The sequence below is a fragment of the Eleutherodactylus coqui genome, chromosome 6 (assembly GCF_035609145.1).
Source record: "Eleutherodactylus coqui strain aEleCoq1 chromosome 6, aEleCoq1.hap1, whole genome shotgun sequence".
NCBI lineage: Eukaryota > Metazoa > Chordata > Amphibia > Anura > Eleutherodactylidae > Eleutherodactylus > Eleutherodactylus coqui.
The window spans coordinates 110,077,472-110,096,927 of NC_089842.1; the positions used below are offsets into that span (position 1 = coordinate 110,077,472).

Here is a 19,456-nt window from a genome sequence, read left to right on the forward strand (position 1 = left end):
ATACAAAGCAGTCGTCAGAACCCGAGGGTCCTCGGGGACCCGCCGACATACACCAATTCACAAATCCGGTGGCAGCCCTTGTACCAACCATGACGAAACACTTCAACGCTAGTGTGAACATTTCTCATCCGCCCTAAACCATTCACCGGCTAACCCGTGCCATGACCTCGACGACCTCGCATCCGTTGCTGTGGATGACCATTCTGTTCCTACGGATCCTCCTTCACGGGAAGAGGTCCATTCTGCTATTCAGAAAATAAGAAACGGACACGCCGCCGGCTCAGATGGCATTCCACCTGAACTGCTGAAATGTGCAGTTGAGCCGATAAACACTGCTTTACATCAACTATTTATGCACGTCTGGTCTTGGGGAAAGTCCCCGTGGAATGGAAGGCGGGCATCATTCTCGCCCTGTACAAGGGAAAGGGCCCAAAAACAACATGCACTAGCTACAGGCCGATAACGTTCGTCTCAGTTCCCGGCAAGGTCTTCGCGCATGTTCTACTCTCAAGGATGCAACCACTCCTGACCTCCAAACAGAGACCCCAGCAGTCAGGATTCACGGCAGGCCGCTCCACCACCATGAAGGCCATACTCGCTCTTAGGCTCCTCTCAGAGATACATAGAGAATTTAACAAACCACTCCTCTTCGCGTATGTCGATCTCAAGGCGGTGTTCGACTCGGTTGACAGAAAAGCCCTTTGAGCAAATTTTGAGCGATCATCTTGCCGTGTAAATTCACACAACGATTATCACTCAAATGATGTCTTTTGAGCGATAATCGTTGTCTAAATGGGCCTTTACACGTCCCCAGCGGAACTCAGTGGACACAAAAGTAATGAAAATAGTTGTGCCCCTAACAAGGGATCACTGTCTATTATATGCATGTTCCCTAATCCCTTCTGTATGGACAGCTCTTCATTGATAATGCAACTGCATGACAATAGGAGCAGAAATTCCAGTTATTGCTTGGGCCTTTTTAATTCCTGACCTCACTGCTCTTATTACAGGCGGTACGTCACCACCATATGTCCTTAATGGGGATGTGTGTCCCCGCCTGACTTCAGGTCTCCTGACCTAGAGACCAAAGATTCCTATGATGCTTAGAGATCCACGGTCAGTCTGGGATGCACGTCCGTAATAATTGCGCAGACGAAATATGATGGTGTGTCACCATTCTTGGAGAATATTCTGTAATAACTGTGAGTTGTGTGCTCGGCTGACATGTTAGGACTGGTTCCTATCCCACTGATTTCCTTTTGTCCCCATTACACAACTGATGACAAGAACGTTGTCCAACAGAAGCGGAGTCCGGACTATGGATGCCATACAAGAACACCACTGAGAATAGGCAGCTTATAAATATTTATGCAGTCATCTGCTTTTGTAATCCTGTATAATGTTTTAAATTGTGACCCATATTCTGTGTGCTGCGTGAGGAGAGAGAGCAGAAAATTGAGATTAAAATTGCGAATCATCATCAAATTGGAAAAAAAATTAAGATTTTATTTTTAGGCCATATGATCCGGTCCTAGGCTGTAGTCTGTTACAGTGTTAGAAGGAATAGATGTCCTTGGAAGGGATGCTGCAGAACAAGCCGCTCTTGTACTATACACCCTCTAGCACATCCTGGGGGTTTTGTTCTAGTTATTGGGGATCCGCTGTACACACGGGACTGTTCTTTTTTTTTTTTTTTTTTTTACTAGGGTTATAGGAGATATTACATCCATATACAGAGATTTGATGCACAGTTCTTGGCCTGCTTGTTGTAGCCAGAGGTCACACTAAATATTTTACTATCGAGTATAATAATACTGCTGGTAGCCTTCTACGGAGTGTCTCTATATGCAGGAACACACCCTCTACTGTAACTGCTACGATCGGTCCTCAGTGTAAATACCAAGGTGCTGGCAGAGACTGGAGGATGCTGGTTTCTACCTAGAGAGGTGAACAAGAGTACGGAAATAACCGGGCTGGGCTATCCTGTCTCTGTAACGCCCCTAGAAGTGAATGGCCATTACTAAAACGGCGTAACTCGTGCTACACTGTTTCCATAACTCCCAATCACTTCTGAGTTACTGAACCGACATAGAGCAACTCCCGGCCACTGCATACAACTGGGCCTGGGGTGGTCGAGCTCAGTTCTTGAGATAGGTGCAGCTCCCGTAGTTGGGACCTACACTTATCTGACTTGCATGGCCTATTCTGTTGTTTTGCCCTAAAGGTATGAAATAGGAATACCCCTTTAATAGAAGTACCTCTATGGTACTGAGAACTAGTTACACTCCTCAATATTAAAATTGGAACACTAAGAAGGAAAAGTCATAAGGTTATTCAAATTGAAGACGTTGAAGATGTCGCAAAGATATGCAAATGATCAAATTTTCAACTCCAGTCTGAGGCGTATGGGAGGGGCTTCAATGATATCAAAGCCAGAGCGAAAGCAAGTTGCAACTTCTAAAGTCAGATAAAGTCTTGATGCCTCCTGTTTGTCAACGTGCCAATTATCACCACTAGAGATGAGCGAGCGTACTCGATAAGGACAGATACTCCAGCGAGTATTGTCCTTACCGAGTACCTGCCTGCTCGCCCGCAAAGATTCAGGTGTCGGCGGGGAGCAGCAAGGGAGAACGGGAGGGAGATCTCTCTCTCCCCTCGCTCCCTCCTGCTCTCTCCCGCAACACAGCGCTCACCCACACCAGCACCCGAATCTTTGCGGGCGAGCAGGCAAGTACTCGGTAAGGACGATACTCGCTCGAGTATCTGTCCTTAGCGAGTACGCTCGCTCATCTCTAAACACCACTTGTTGCAAATTGAGAGGAGCAGAATCCTTGAACTGAGAGACCTTGGTTTATCATTCCGGCAGATTGCAATGTGCGTAGGCCAAGACGTCAGCACGTTCAACGTTGTGTGTCCCAGTGCTTGGGAAAATTACGACAAAATTGAATGACAGCAAAAAGTGCACAAAGGGGAACCTCTGCACTGATGGATCATCAGATTAGAAAAATAGCGCATAGTGACCCATTCTGAACTGTGAGTGAAACTTGATGTCACTTTCTAAGCCTAGGGCGTTGAACAATGGCTGCACAAACCATCAGAAGTCACTTGCACAACATTGGGCTACGACCCAAATTTTCACTGACTGGTTGCATTGACCTCACACTACCGCTAGTATGGTGCAGAGCAAGATGATAAGGAGGCTGGATAGGAGGTCTGTCCTTTTCAGTGGTGAGTCTGGCTTTTGTATTGGACATAGTGATAGCCAGAGATTAGTCTGCAGACCACATGGGTGCCACCAGTCCAACTCCCAGGATTTTGTTGTGGGGTCTCAATGTATGGTGGCCAGACCGCTCCTGGTACACTAACAGTTCAGCGTTATGATAACATGGTCATAGAACCGGTGATACGGCCATTTCCCCAAAGTGTCCCATTTTCAACATGACAACGCCAGGCCGCATATTGTTCGTGCGACTGTGAGCAGCCTGCGTTGCCTAAATGTGCGACTTTTCTCCCAGCGAGCCCATCTGGGACGTCATTGGTCAGTAAATGCAGAGGGAGCTGCCAGTAGCGCCTCATGGTGATTTGCATGCCCAAGTGTATTCAGCATAGTAAAGCATTTCTCGGAAAGCCGCTAATATCTTCTTTGATAGTATGCCAAGGCGTGTAAGTGCGTGTATTTCTGTGGCGCTCCTACTCTATACTGAATAAATCTAGATGTTTTGAATATTTTGTTTCAATTTTTTCTATCATTTGCATATCATTAACATGTCCTTCGATTCTGCTATTTCCATAAGTCCACCAGTTTTCCTTCTTTATGTTGCAGTTTCATTGTTGAGGGTCGTATTTTAACTCTTGCACATGGCTACTAGTGCAAATTGCTATCTGTGTTGTGCGTATGTATACACATGAAACTGATTTCAAAGTGTTGAGGCCTTTAGTCTATGCTCGTACATTACAGAATTTCTGCAGCGAAAAATCCACTGCAGATTTTGTTGCTCATCCGTCTCAGAATCCACGTGACACGTGCAAATTTTGATGGGGGTTTTTTGGTGCGAATTTGACTATGAAATTCACACCCTCAATTGAAGAGGTGAAATCTGTTGTGAAAATACTGCTACAAACTTAACACAATCCTATGGCATCTTCCACGGGCGGAAATTCCGTGGGAAATCCCGCCGTGGAATTTCTGCCCATCTGCAGGCGGCCTAACAGGTATGTCATAAGAGAACTTAGAACCTTTTTTCAGTAATGTGCGGATTGTTTACCTGTCTTTTGTAGTTTGTAATTTAACCCCCAAATCTGCTCCTTCATTTTGAATAATTCTGTACATGACCCCCTCTAGCTGCTTCCTGCTCACATGGCATGGCGTCATCTACCGTCTTGCTGCTACTGAAAGACTCTTTATCTTTGCTGTTGTCTGTCCCTGTTTGTACAGAGGAGGACCTGCACCCCGGGGGAGATATGTGAGTGATCTTCAGTGGAGGGGTACACTCTTACCCTACACTGATTGGAGAGGGAGAGGGAGGACTGTGCAGCCACAGTATGTATGGCTGCAGAGTTCTCCCAATGATCAGGCAGTGGTCAGGGGTCGCTGGATGTATCAGACCCCCCTGCCCTCTGGACAATCGGACGCAGGCACTTTTCAGCAAGATTTTACCTTGCTGAGAACTGCGTCTTATGGACAGAAAAATATGATAACCAAGGTAACACTAGCCCACTTGTATATACTGGGGGGATAGATACATAATGAGTGCTTAAAAAAAAATCAGCAGAGTGGCCCTTTAAAATTAGTACCATAGGTCAGCTTATACCATGGTTATTTTCTGCAGCACCCAGACGAGATGTCTTGTAATTTCATCCGCATTACTTGTACTATAAAATGCTGTGGATTGTCCCCAGTAAAATATGCAGGGCAGAATACAGCAATTCAAAACACTGGTGTTCTCTGCTGTCCGCATTAATTGCGTAATAAGGACCACAAATGCGCACATGTGAATGACCCCTAAGGGTCATACTGACAGCTTTTTCCCATATTTTTGATGCAGTTTTTGAAGCCAAAACAAGGAGTGGATTGAAATAAAAAGACAAGTCCTATCTGTCCTTTATACGTTCTCTCCTTTTATGATCTGCCATGATGATCGGCTGGACACGGGACAGGGACAGGTTGTAGTGCCGTCTTCTTGCAGTACTGCCTGTCAGAGGTTAACATATCTTCTAGCTTGAATGCACTGCAAACTTCTCTCACATGTATGAACTTGCCCTCGGGGGACTCCCTGGCGTTTGGCATTAATATGCTGTTCTGCTTTGTTGTTGTTGCCTTTTCTGTGGAGACTTTTGTCGAATCAAAGCAATGACAGCAGAACGTGTATCCGCCATCGCCTGGAACTGTATATTTAGGTACAGAGGTTTTTTATTTATTTGTTTTTGGGCAAGGCCCTAATCCTTCCATTCTTTTGTTATAAGCATTTAGTCATTTGAAAGTGGCTTTAAACTTCAAAGCAGCAAATCCTTTAATATCAGGCTATTAGTGGTGCGTCAGCAGGTATAATGTTGGGTGGATGTGTGTTTAAGGTTTACATTAAGCATCACTTGTAATTCATGGGGAGTGAAATTCTATCTTACACTTCTTGGATTTGCACCCCTACATTTCCTATTATACCCAACTGTTATCTTTTTAGACACAGTAAAGGTCCGTTTACCCAGGACGAATGTTGGGCAAACGATGCCCAATGCTCATCCCTGTGTTTCCTCGCTCCCACGCTCCTGCAGGGGAACTAGTAGAGCTGTCTCGCTTACGAAGCAGCCAGCAGGGGGGTGGGGCAGTGCAGGAGACTTCTCTCCTCTCACTCCCCTGCCCGTCTACATTGAGATACACAGAGGCCGTTCACTACTGAACACAAACTGTTATTTTTCTGTTCATGTGGCTGTCTGAGGGCATGTTTTTTGCGGGACAAGTTGTAATTTTCAATTGTAATTGTATTTTTCAATTTAATATACCATGTAAAGTACTGAAAAACAGAACATTTCAGAAGGAAATACAAAAATACTGCAATTCCACCATTACTAATGCAACACATATCATAACTTTTTATTCCATGCATCAGTACGATTACGGCGATAACAATTTTTTTATTTATTTATTTTTTTTGCTGTAAAAAAAATATATTTTCTGTCGCCATCATCTGACCCTCAGAACTTGATCTTTACATCAATGGGACTGTGCAAGGGTTAATTTTTGCAGGAAGACCTGTTATTTCTATTCATACAATTTTGGAGTACCGTATATACTCGAGTATTACCCCACCCGAATATAAGCCGAGACAATAAGTTTCACCACAAAAAACTGGGAAAACTTATTGACTTGAGTATAAGCCAAGCTATACTCGGTATATACTGGGTAAAAAAAACCCCTCCATATTCACCTCCCAGTCTGTGCAACAAGCTGCTTGAATTCTCCCCGCTGTCATCCCCCGCTGTCCTCTCTGCTCGGCTCTGTCAGTGCTGTGTAAGTAAGCGCTGTGATTGGATTGAGCGCCAGCCAATCACAGCCGGCGCTCGATCCAATCATAGCGCTTACTTACACAGCGCTGACGGCAGGGGACTTGAAAGCTGAGCAGGGAGATGACAGTGGGGAGAATTCTAAAGCAGCTTGATGGGCTATGAATGATCGAGTGCCGGCTGTGATTGGCTGGCGCTCGATCCAATCGCAGCTCTTACTTACACAGTACTGACGGCGGGGGATGACAGAGCCGAGCAGAGAGGACGGCGGGGATAACAGCGGAGAGAATTCAAGCAGCCTGCCGCACCACCGCCGGAGACACAGATGCCGGCTTGGAGGTGAGTGTGGAGGGTTTTCTTTTTACCTTTCTCTGACTCGAGTATAAGCCAAGGGAGGCTTTTACAGCACAAAAAAAATGTGCTGAAAAACTAGGCTAATACTCGAGTAGCTACAGTACATACAAATTTTTCATTGCGTTTTTATTACATTTTTTTTCTTGGAGACAGGATGACCAAAAATTGCAATTCTGGAGTTGGGGTTTTGCTCATCCGTGATAAATAATGCGTTATTTTGATATATTAGCTATGAACGAAGTTGGTTTTTTTTTCTTTTTTTAAAATAAATAGAGAGAAAGGTATTTTTTTTTTTTTACAATTTTTTTAAAATCTTTTACAATAATAGATTTTTTTTTTGCAGTTATATGTACTTTCTATCTCTAGTCATCATAGGGGACTTGAACTTGCGATGAGAGGCTTCCCAATAAAGCCAATGGGAAACCTGATCCTATCATGTGCATGAGGACCACAATTTCACAGAATCAACGTGATTTTTTTAAAAAAAATCCAAAACGTTTCACATGTGCGTGAAGATCGCACGTTGGCAAATACGTTATTGGGCTGAGTCTTTAGCCTCAGGCAGCTTTCAGATGGCCAAGAAAAAATGTGCAAGATTTGTGCCTTGCGAGATGCACGAATATAAACCCCTTTCTTCTGAATGCGGACATACATTATGAGCAACTTTTCTTTCTGCATCACGGTATGGTAAAACAATTGCGGCGTGTCTTATCTTTGGGTGTTACATCACATCGCCCATTGTTGTCAATCGAGCCAGGAAAAGCAACACACGGTGTGAGATGTGCGATGTTAAAAACAATGGAAAACACTTGATGATCACTACTTCCATGAAGCGAGGTGTTGACACAAAAAACGCCTCGCATCGGTGGGGAAATCGCACATTGGCGAGCAGCATATCGATCCAGTCTAGAGCTTACCTCCTCGTAGAAGCTGATCAGATTGGTTTGACAGGAGCGATCTCTTATAAACCCATGCTGATACGGCATTATACAGCTATTTTCTTTGAGGTACTCCAGGATATCACCTCTTAGAAACCCTTCAAACATTTTACCCATGATGGAAGTTAGACTTACTGGCCTGTAGTTTCCAGGTTCACTTTTTGACCACTTTTTGTATATTGGCCCCACATTGGCTACGCCCCAATCCAAAGGAACAGACCCCGGCGCTAAAGAGTCCACTATAAGAAACATGCTTAATGTTACCTATGACAGAAAAAGGGATCATTCTAGGATTTCTGACCATCTTAGGATTGTTGCAATTTTTTCACCCACAGGGAATCACTGAGATTACATACAAGTCATGCTAATGCATGATTTTACCAACAATCACACGCAACCAAATGGTGCTGAGGAGCCTCTACACATTGATAAAGTTGGCTACACACCATAGTAATTGTTAGCAGAGTAATTGTCCCACAAGTGAACATGGCCATACACCTTAGGTAGCTGAGTGTACAGATGGCATATTGCAACTGAGCTCTGGAATCTGCAAGAGAGTGCAGCTGTCAGGGACACCTCTGCCCACAATACATTGAACTGCCTGTATAAAAAGTAGTGAGCTCAGTACATGGAGCAGTTGTCCATGGCATCAGTCTCCAGCTGTTATTAACCAAAGAAGTAATTAGATTTGTGTCTGCGCGAGTTTGTACACATGAATATGTCTGCATGAAAAGTCTTGTTGCAGAGAACAGTCCGGCGTTTCAGCGAGCAGCATCAGACACTCCCATTTGTTTTGGGTAAATACATAACTTGATACAATAAAAAGAAAATAAAATGTAAAACAGGAGGACTACGTAATGACTTGTACACCCCCCTGAAACTTGTTTACCTTTCTGGCTGGCTGCTTGTTGTGTGCATTGCTTAAGACAAGTGTAATTCCTTTCCCTTGTCTAATTTTGGACAGCTGCCACATCTATGTTCTGTGTTGCAATGGCCCCTTCCAGGTAGAGAACACAGCACATATTTTGTCATATCATTCGCAGCCCTGCTTGGTAAACCACGTTGCATCCATACCTGCATAGCAGTAAGTGTGATTGTTTTCAGTAAGAGAAGCTAAGTAATCTCGTAGATATGATACTTTTTAATGGGTAACAAGAATACATGATAATATAGTGAGCTTCTGAACCTCTCAGGATCCTTCCTCAGACAAAATGGAACAAATCTAAGGATGTATTTAATATACACATGATCACATGATAAGCATGGTGAACTTAATTTGAACTAGATAAATACTAGAGACGGGATAAGGCGACACAGACATGTTGGGATTAATAGCACCTAGATAAATACCAGGGAGGGATGAGCATAACAGTAAATAATTAGTCCAGTGACAAGGAATGTGAAAGTTTATAGTCTGTAAATTGATGTTAGGGGGTCAACACCAGGCAAACGTGTTACCTTTGCTCTGGGTTTTTCATATCTAATAGTCTCCACTACATAGTAATAGGCACGGGCTCCCTTTACCTTCCTGTTCCCATGCAGGTAAGAACATAACCTTGAAAGCTCTACTTTTTTGGGGGCATATAGCTGAGAAACAATTAAGTATGTAACAATTAATTAAGATTTCTGTTTTACTTTTAGGCTTCGCTAAAAGTTGTTAATTACCGGATGTGGCTGTGACCTCCACACCCTTGCAGTTCTCCTTTCACCTTTTTTGCTGATAATACGAAGAAACGGGTACAGACATGGCCGGCCATGTATCCCCTACGGTAATAGATCTAATCCATATGTTTTCTGTGTATATCATTCAGTAAAAGGCTGCAGAGTATGTTACTGATTTGTTTAGTAAATAATGCTGAAATTGTTTTCTAGGCCGAATGCACACGGACGGGTCGGATTTTGACTGTGCGATATTGCAGTGGAATCAGACCCTGTTCCCCGGCGGTGACCCCCGCGTACCTGTGCTGTGGATGTGTCGGCTACCACCGCCACACATGCGCAGTGCATAGAATGATGTGAATACGTATTGGCATTTCGGAATCGCGCCGGGATAGACGGCTTCCATTGCTGCGGGATCCGGAGGCCAACGCCCGCTCCAGATCCTGCAGTGCAAATACGCCCGTGTGCGTTGGGGTCTATAGTTATAGAGATCAACCTATACCCATTCTAACCTAATAACAGCTTGAGACTTTGTTCAGCTCTGGTGTGCGGGATCCATCCTAAGTGAATGATACTTAACAGACCTTACTGACTCATAGATGGGCGACTGCAGCACAGATCTGAGTAATGGTTGGAGTCAGAGTAAGCCCACGAACAATTGTAAACCAATTGCATAGAGCTGGGTTGCATTCTCATACCCCCATGTAGTGCGTTCCATTAAGGACCACAGTGGAGCTTTCATAAGGACATGTCTATTTATCATCAAATCTTATACAATGAAGTTTGTGCACTGAATATATATAAACTAGTGGAAAATGAAAGTGTCAGCCTGGGCTCACACAGGGCGGATTTGCCGCAATTCTGCAGCTGGTAATCCCGGGATTAGCCAGCCATGTGGATGAGATCTGTCAAATCTCGTCCACATGGGGCAGACAAAGTGTTGTGGAAAAGCCGGCATTAGCTGACACAGCGGCACAGATTCTGGGGACGCAGCATGTCATTTCTTTTTTTTTTTTTTCATTGTGGCCTCGCTCCTCTCTATGGGAGAGCCGTCCGCAACGAAAAAGCAAGCGCAAAGCCACTCCAAAACCCGCAGCTAGGTGCTGTGAGTTTTGAAGTTGGGCTCATCCCGCGGAAATCTTGTGGTTTTACGCTGCGGCAAAACTGCAAGATTTCCGCAGTGAAACCGGCCTATGGGAGCCCAGCATTACACTCAGACAGAGTTACAGAAAATTTCTTAAACTTGGATCCAAGTTTCTCAATGTGAAGGGCATTGAATAATTAAAAATTGGATGAAGTTTGTGTATTAGTAATGCCCATCCACATGCTGCAGCCATCACAAGACACGCATTGCAAGATGTCAAAACCATGGATTGGCCTGCGCGGTCCACAGCTTTATCCACCATAGAGCATGTCTGGGATGCCATAGGCATTACATCACATAACTGATTGCACAAGTCACTGAGGCATGGAGAGACATACTTATTAATTCAATGGTTGCAAAAAGATCCATAAGTGCAGTAGTCATGGTGGGCACACTTCTTACTGAAACTTGTACCGAAGCGTAGTAAACTTTCTCCGATTTTTTTCCAATTTGCTTTCATTTTCTGAGTATGACTGCATATGTAGCGGGTTTTATGATATTCCACCAACTCCTTCTGGGTGTAGCACTTTCAATTTCCACCAGCATAGTTGTCTTTACAATGCTTGTAAGCCTCCTCGTAACATTGTTCTGTGGCATCTCTGCATTATAAATGGATCACACTAACTAACATGTTTTGTCTCTCTCATGTTTTGTAGGTGATATTCAGAGATGTTGCTGTTTATTTTTCGGAGAAGGAGTGGAATCTCCTAGAAGGGTGGCAGAAAGACCTGTACACTGGTGTTATTAAAGAAATTCATGGGATCTTAATCTCACTGGGTACTTAACTTTTGGGCTAAGTTATATAAAATATCGAGAAACGGGATTTAGTCTTTTCACTGAATTTGTGACCTGAAAGTACATTGTATTGCGGGAAGTACTGCATTATAAATTGCCTTGTTAATAAACTGAAGAAAAATATATTTTCCTGTTTTTTAGGCTTTGTAATCCTGAATCCCAACAACTTCCTAAGGATACAGCCGGAAGAGGAGCCTTGTCGGAAGAGCCGTCAAGTCGTAGGAAGAAATGAAAACTTGAATATTGTTGGTTCTGGTGAGTGTTGGTGGGGGGCTACCTATGGTTTCTTCTAGTCTCTGACTGTAAAGCATGCAAAGCTAATACTATATTAACTATGTTAGTGCAAGGATTAATGCACTGGTTTCCTGGGAAGGGATTGACAAACCTATTCTTGGATCGCCATTGCACATGCAATAAAATAGAGGTTATTTTTTTAAGCACTTGTTATTGCCTCAGAGTCTTCATAAAATATCAGGCCATGTATAGCCAGGTTAACCATTTAATTATTCGAGGGATTACGCTTCATTGGAATCACTTCATAAGAACCATGTTTACAATGGACTTCCAGCACTCATCTTCTTAAAAACCTCTGCTAGAAAAATGTTACAACCGCATATGCACTATGACTAAGCAGTAGTTTTTAGCTCGAAACGTGTGTGATTCCTTTTTTGGGAATGTATATGCTGTTTTAACATTTTTCTAATAAAGACGTGTTTTTTAACAAGATGAGTGCTGGTAGTCCATGGGGAACTTGATTCTTATGAAGTGGTTCTGCATGAAGCTGCAGGCCTCTCGTGCATTATCCTCAAGTTTTAAGATCCAGGATAATATCGGTGGTGAGCTGAAACAACAATTTATTTGCTATATGGTTCCCCTCCATTGCCAGGCTGCTTTTTAGGCAGGAGCCTATTTAACTGCAAATAGCTATTTAAATTGTTAGTCAATCTACATATATTTGATATATTTTTCGGGACACATTAGACCTCTGTTTTGTGCAATGAGACTTTAGATATACAACTTTAAAAATATATTGAAGGAAAAAGAGCAAAAACTATGGAAGCAAAAATGAGTGTGCATATCGATGTAAAGAATAACTTTAAAGGGAATCTGTCACCTACTTTTAGCCCTATAAGCTAAGCTTGTGGGCTGAAAGTAGGTGACCCACTAAGTCTAGGGATGTAAGTGTTATACTTAACTCCCCCGTCGTTCCCCTGGTGCCAGCACTGAAAGCAAACGCTCAGTGCATCGAGAGGCACGCTAAGTAGTCCACCCGTTCTAAATTTATAATGGGCGGACTACTAAGCAGTTTATGGGTCTAAAAGTAGGTGACTGAGTCTATTTAATTATATAGCCAGATAGATTAAAAAATGTGTGTTTGTGTATATGTATACATACACAAGGCATAAAGGAATCTACTAAAAGAAGAGGGGATTGGTAACACTAGCATAGTAATCAGCATAATCTGTCTCTCACACAATAACACTGCTTTTGGCTTCTAGAATCCTCCGTCTGACCACTGCATATGGTATCAGTCACAGAAATCGCTATTGCCAACCAGGCTGTATAGAAGCGACAATTCATGGTTAAAAGCCCATCGCTGCAACATAAAAATTTTTTCCAAAAAAAAAAGTCCTACCCCGATTTTCGGAGGGATTGTGGGCTTGAAACATAAGCCATTCCCTGAAAATAACCCCTCGCTAAACAACATGAAAAAAAAACAGCCGTTGGCGTCTGAGCCCCTCGCACTGGCCTCCAGGGCTGCGGCAGGCTGCTGTGTCCTCAGCGTTGACACAGCACTTGCTTGCTGGAGACAGGGTATTCAAAGCCCCATCGCCAGAAAGAGAGTGCTGTGATTGGATCACAAGCGCCATGGCTCAGCCAATCAGAGCCGTCACACGATCACTCACAGCCATTCAGTGAATTACATCACTGAATGGCTGTGATTGGTTCATCACGCACCGGCTCTGATTAGCTGAGCAACAGTGCTCGTGATCAAATCACAGCAGACATGTTACAGAGAATGGCAGCTGATAATTTCTTGTCTTATATTCATTTAGAGTGTGGTATGGTGAATCCTGATATTTTATTAACTGTCAAGCTTGGTGAGAAGCAGCGAGTGATGAACTCTTATGAACAGGATGGCAAAGGGAGTGTGTCTTTTCCCAGTACAAGTAAGATATCTCATAAAATGTGTGTATTTATGTGGGGATCTGTGTTTTTGTCACACTGTGTTTTTTAATATTGCATATGAGCTCTCTTACATTCAGCAGTACACAAACTGCAGTATGTAGTAGGGATTATGGATTCGTATTGTTCTCTTATGTGCCACAGTGTGGTGCTACTCTCTACATCTGTAGGGCATAGTATTTTAGCCCTGCAAGCAATGCATCTGGAAGGCAGTACTTATTTAAAAGGGCATTTGAAAAACAGTTTGAAAATGTACAGACACGAAGGTACTATAGTGCCCACAATATTTGATAGTAACCATATTCGGGGGCTGTGTGTTGACTAGATTGTGTGCATGAAACTTTAATATGAATATGCTCATGAGATACTGATGCCAGAGAATTAACCCGATTTCTGCATTGATTACTAGTGAAATGTGGTCTGACTGTTTATAATTGTGACTTACATAAAGAGAATCCAAATAAATTAATAACACACAAACATTTGTAGCGTTCAGATTTTTTTATTGAGAATATTAAGGTCTCTTTTACATAGGCTGATAAATAGTTCAGATTCCAACATCCAGCGAGAATCTGAATGATAGTTCAGTGTAAATTCATGCTTCGACTGAGCATTTGTTTGCTTCTTGTTTGTCATTCAGTTTCTGTATACAAAACTGAACGACAGATGGCGTATGTAAACAGGCAGTTCACTTAAAGGAGATGTCCCGCGCCGAAACGTGTTTTTTTTTTTTTAAAACCCCCCCCCCCGTTCGGCGCGAGACAACCCCGATGCAGGGGTTAAAAAAACCACCCGCACAGCGCTTACCTGAATCCTGGCGGTCCGGCGTCTTCATACTCACCTGCTGAAGATGGCCGCCGGGATCCTCTGTCTTCGTGGACCGCAGCTCTTCTGTGCGGTCCACTGCCGATTCCAGCCTCCTGATTGGCTGGAATCGGCACGTGACGGGGCGGAGCTACACGGAGCCGCTCTCTGGCACGAGCGGCTCCATAGAAGACTGCTGAAGACCCGGACTGCGCAAGCGCGGCTAATTTGGCCATCGGAGGCCAAAAATTAGTCGGCACCATGGAGACGAGGACGCTAGCAACGGAGCAGGTAAGTATAAAACTTTTTATAACTTCTGTATGGCTCATAATTAATGCACAATGTATATTACAAAGTGCATTATTATGGCCATACAGAAGTGTATAGACCCACTTGCTGCCTCGGGACAACCCCTTTAAGAACGACTGCCTGTTTATTGTGAAAGGAGGCGGGTGGGGCAGAACTTTCCCTGGCTCGGTCCATTTCCATTCACTCAGCAATAATCGTTCCTGTGTAAAAGCGCAAGAGCGATTTATTGCTGGGACGACCTGTCGGGCATCTGCAAGGTGCAAGGAGAAAAAGTAAGTGAACTTCTGTGTTAATGTCTTCTCCAAGAACTACTTGCCAAAAAAGTTTTCAGTTAAAGAGATGAGATTGGAAGTGTGGGTTTCATGCGTACTTTGCTTATTAAGGAAAGGAACACAAAGCCTGTTTACTGACAAACCTGTTCTTCATAAAGATTCGATAGTGTAAACATACCTCCATGCAACTTTCAGGGGCACTCAGAAGATGGGTTATGGAGACACATGAAGCTGGGAAAGCCTACAAAAGCATTGCTAAAGACCTGGGTTTACTTCAATCTACAGTTAGACAAATTATCTATGAATGGAGAAAATTCAGGACTGTTGCTCCTCTCCCTAGGAGTGGTCATCTTGTTATGATCACACCAGGAGCTCAATGGGCAATCCTGAAAAAAAGTAAGAAGAAGAGACTACAAGCTGTAGAAATCTTTGTTCATGTGCCCACTATTAGAAAAAACTGAAGAAGGATACCATAAGGAAAAATAAAGTTGTTTAAAAAAAAAACAAAAAAACATTGCATTACATCTCAAATTTGCCCAAAACCAGTTGAATGTTCCACAGTCCTAGGAAACTGTTCTATGGACATATGGGACAAAGGTGGAACCTTTTAGCCCACATGCACAGTGCTATGTATGGAGGACAAAAAAAAACTTTCTACACCAAAACGGTATCCCAGAAATATTGAAATGGTCCAAAATTCCTTCTCAGAGCTGTGCAAGTTTTATTCGCAGCTACAGATAACTTTTTGTGGAGGTGATTGCTGCTGAAGGGAGATCTACAGGTCCATACATACAAGGGTTCACTTACTTTTCTTTCCTGCAAAGTATATGTTTACCCAACGTGTTCAATAAAAGACATGAATGGTTTTGTAATTAAAAATCAGACCACATTTGAGTAATTAATGCAGAATCCTGATAATTCTAATAAGAGGTTCATTTATACTGCCTTGTAACTGTAAATCTAATAAAAGTGCTAAACATTGGTTCTGTTCACATTTGTACTGTCTAACGTCTAAACTGTAGTTTGGCTTTCCCCTGACTGAAGTGGCTGATGACAGGAAACAATGCCTTACATTTAGTTGCAGAATTGACATAGACACATATCTCTTGTTGCTTACGAAAGCAAATTGATGGCCCATTCATTAATAACAGTTCAGTGGGGGTCCTACTCTAATTATCCCCACCTATTTTTTAATCAAAGGGTCTATAATGTTCAAACCTTCCTTGTTTACCAGACCCAGCTCTGCACTATTAGCAGTAGCTGTTCTTGGTATTGCAGCTCAGTTCCATTGAATTGAATGAGATGGTGCTACTCTAATCTGTAAATCTAAGGCTGGGTCTACACGGGGACCGATTTGCACAGAAAACTCACAACGTTTGGTGCTGGTTTTATCACGTATTCCTGTGCTGTATTCACCCCCTCATTGAGGAGCAGTGAATTCCACAGCAGAAACGGCGATAACATTGACATGCTGCAGAATTGATTTCCGCACTGTGTCAATTTCCACACTGCTTTTGTGCGGGTTATTTCTACAGCTTGTGGACGAAATTTTTAAAATGCACCTTGCTTCCACTGTAAATGGCAGCAAGGTGCATTTTAAAAATCTCTTCCACAAGCTGTAGATTTTCCAGGGTAGATTTGCCGTGGACTTTATGTGGCAAATCTACCCTGTGTTGACTCCACCTAAAAGTACAGATTTGTGCCTAGTAAACAATGAATAGGACATGGCCCTCAGTGGAATGTCATTGCTCCTTCAATCAGCTGATCGAGAAGGTTGCTGAGGGTAGAATCTCCACTGATATGATGTCGATTGCCTGCCCTGAGCATTGATCATCATTATTAAGGTCCTAGAACACCTGTTTAATCTTCTAAGCAGTATATTTAACCCCTTATCAAGACTGCCTTTTTTTCCCATTTTTGCTTTTTCTCCCCACTTTCAAAAAATCATTTTGTTTTTATATATTTTTTCTGATGACGTTCATACAGGATAAATAATGTATTACTTTAATAGATCAGACTTTTATGGACGTTGCAATGTCAAATATGTTTTTATGGTGTTTTCAAACGTCTAACATTTTTTCACTTTTGATTTTTTTTGTACCATGTACTGCAATACTTCAGTATTGCAGTATATGGTATTTCTGCAGGCATTGTATTAAGACAGGCCAGAGATTTATTTTAATAGGCCCCCAGCTGCCATGACAACCGAATGGTATCTCATGATCTCACCGTGTATTGGGACCGTTCAAGACCCTTAAAACTGATCAGGGCAATTAAATGCCGCTGTCAAAATTAACAGCAGCATTTGAAGGATTAACAGCCATAATTAACGTGAATGCGGATTGCGGGAGGAAGGCAGCTGTCATACATTTAGCATGCACACCAAGAAAGCATGTGACATTCATACAAACTGTGTCCACAAGGGTCTGTTTCACAAACGGAGTCCAAAATGTATTGTGATATGATATACATAAATACACCATTAAAAAAGAGATTCAGTATCATAGTAATTATATTCCATAAAACTACAACAAAATTGTGTACTTTAAACGGATGCTGCTGTATGGTGTGTGGTAATTATAGGCCTTTAATGCAATGTGAATGTAGCCTTATAATGTAAGCAGCAGAGGTGTTACATAGGTGGTGAACAGCTCCAAGCAATGAAAACTCAGTCTTCAGTGGTTTCTTGCCTCTTAATTCCTCTCTTGTGTGAAGGTGTACTCTGTTGAACCTTGTTTTGACTTTTGCGCAGGTAAATTTATCGACAGATTTGGAGAATACACAGCTGTTAAGGATGAGACGCCGCTTGAAGATTATACTGTTATCTCTGATGTTGAATGCCTGGATGACTCCGAACAATGTAAGTAATTGCATAGCCATTCACTGAAGCTTAAGTTCCAGGTGCAAATGCACAGCGACATAGCAACCAATTTAGTATGTCTTGTGAGGTATGTGTTAGCAACATCTTGTTCCTGATCTGTTTTTCTCAGCACTTCTTGCTCTTTGGCAGAGGTGCAGTGTTTCGGTTGCATTATGTTAAGATTACTTTGCCAGCTGCTTTACAATATGTTTTACAATATAAAAAATAGTTTTAATATTTGTTACAGGTTATCCTTCAACTCCACCAGTTGTTCGCAGGGTTAATTTTCAGGAACACCCATCCAACAATTCCTTGCAGATTGATGGGAAACATGGTATCAAATATGCAGCTGGTGAGTATTGTTTTTTTTTCTGTGGGAAAGAAATTTGAAAATGCAATAGTGTTATGTTTTATTATGGTTGTTTTTATATGAAAATTCATTTTATCATTGAAATGTTTACATATGTAGTATAAGTCTCTAGACTGCTTTCTGCTGCTCGCACCACCAACTGCACTAGTGACCCTCTTCCTTCACACCCCCTCTGGTCCCTTTCCCCGGCTGTCATTACCCACTTCAACCTCTCCCTAACCTGTGGTATTTTCCCCATCTCATTTAAACACTCCATCATATTCCCTCTGCTAAAGAAACCGACCCTTGACCCGACCGACGCTGCCAGCTACTAACCCATCTCCAACCTCCCCTTCATCTCCAAACTACTTCAACACCTGGTCTACTCCCACCTCACACGCTTTCTCTCTGATAACTCTCTCCTCAACACCCTTCAGTCTGGCTTTCGCCCCCTGCATTCGACCAAAACTGTCCTCACAAAAGTATTAAACTACCTGATGATGGCCAAACCGAGTGGCGTCTACTCCCTACTAATCCTCCTCGACCTCTCCTCTGCGTTTGACCTCCTCCTTGCTATGCTTTGCTCGGCATAAAGGACACTGCTCTCTCCTGGTTCTCCTCCTACCTCTCTGACCACTCTTTCAGCACCTCCTTTGCTGGCTCTATCTCCTTTTCCCTCCCCTTCACTGTTGGGGTTCTTCAGGGCTTGATGCTTGGCTCCCTTCTCTTCTCTATCTACACAGCCCCAATCAAACAAACCATCCGCCGATTTGGCCTCCAATACTATCTCTATGCTGAGTACACCTAGTTATACACCTCCTCCCGCAACATCTCTGCACCTTTCCTCCAAAACCTTACCGATTGTCTGTCTGCTGTGTCTAACACCATGTCCTCCCTTTTTCTCAAACTTAAGGCACATTTACAAGGAAAGACAATCATTTTGCATAAAGTGTTAATAGACACTAATGTCATTAACACTTTATCACCTTCATTTGTGTGTAAAAAGGCCTCCGGGAGCTGTTTGCAGAGCCCAGTATGTGGGCTGGACTCTGCACCCAGCTGCATTGTTCTCGTACGGGCTGTTGGCAGAATACAATATAAACTCTAGCACCCACTGAGAACACAGCATGCGGTCTGTGTTATTTCTCTCTGGCTGAACGATGGATTTTAAGCTCACCTCCAAATCACCATTCAAACGAAAAGTGAATGATGGCTGCGTTTACACGCAACGATTATCGCTCATATGCTGTCGTTTGAATGAATTTTGATTGAGAATCTTTGCGTGTA

General features: G+C 42.9%; 1 protein-coding gene across 1 annotated transcript in view; it reads left to right on the forward strand.

Annotated features, from left to right (window-relative positions):
• The window catches only part of LOC136632468 (zinc finger protein 569-like), a 57,067-nt gene that overhangs the window by 17,481 nt on the left and 20,130 nt on the right, over positions 1-19,456 (forward strand). Inside the window, exons 2-7 of the mRNA XM_066607390.1 lie at positions 9,432-9,559; positions 11,250-11,370; positions 11,530-11,643; positions 13,446-13,559; positions 17,713-17,820; positions 18,068-18,172. Coding sequence (XP_066463487.1) covers positions 9,536-9,559; positions 11,250-11,370; positions 11,530-11,643; positions 13,446-13,559; positions 17,713-17,820; positions 18,068-18,172 — 586 coding nt within the window. The 5' untranslated portion in view covers positions 9,432-9,535. The remainder of the gene's footprint in view (positions 1-9,431; positions 9,560-11,249; positions 11,371-11,529; positions 11,644-13,445; positions 13,560-17,712; positions 17,821-18,067; positions 18,173-19,456) is intronic.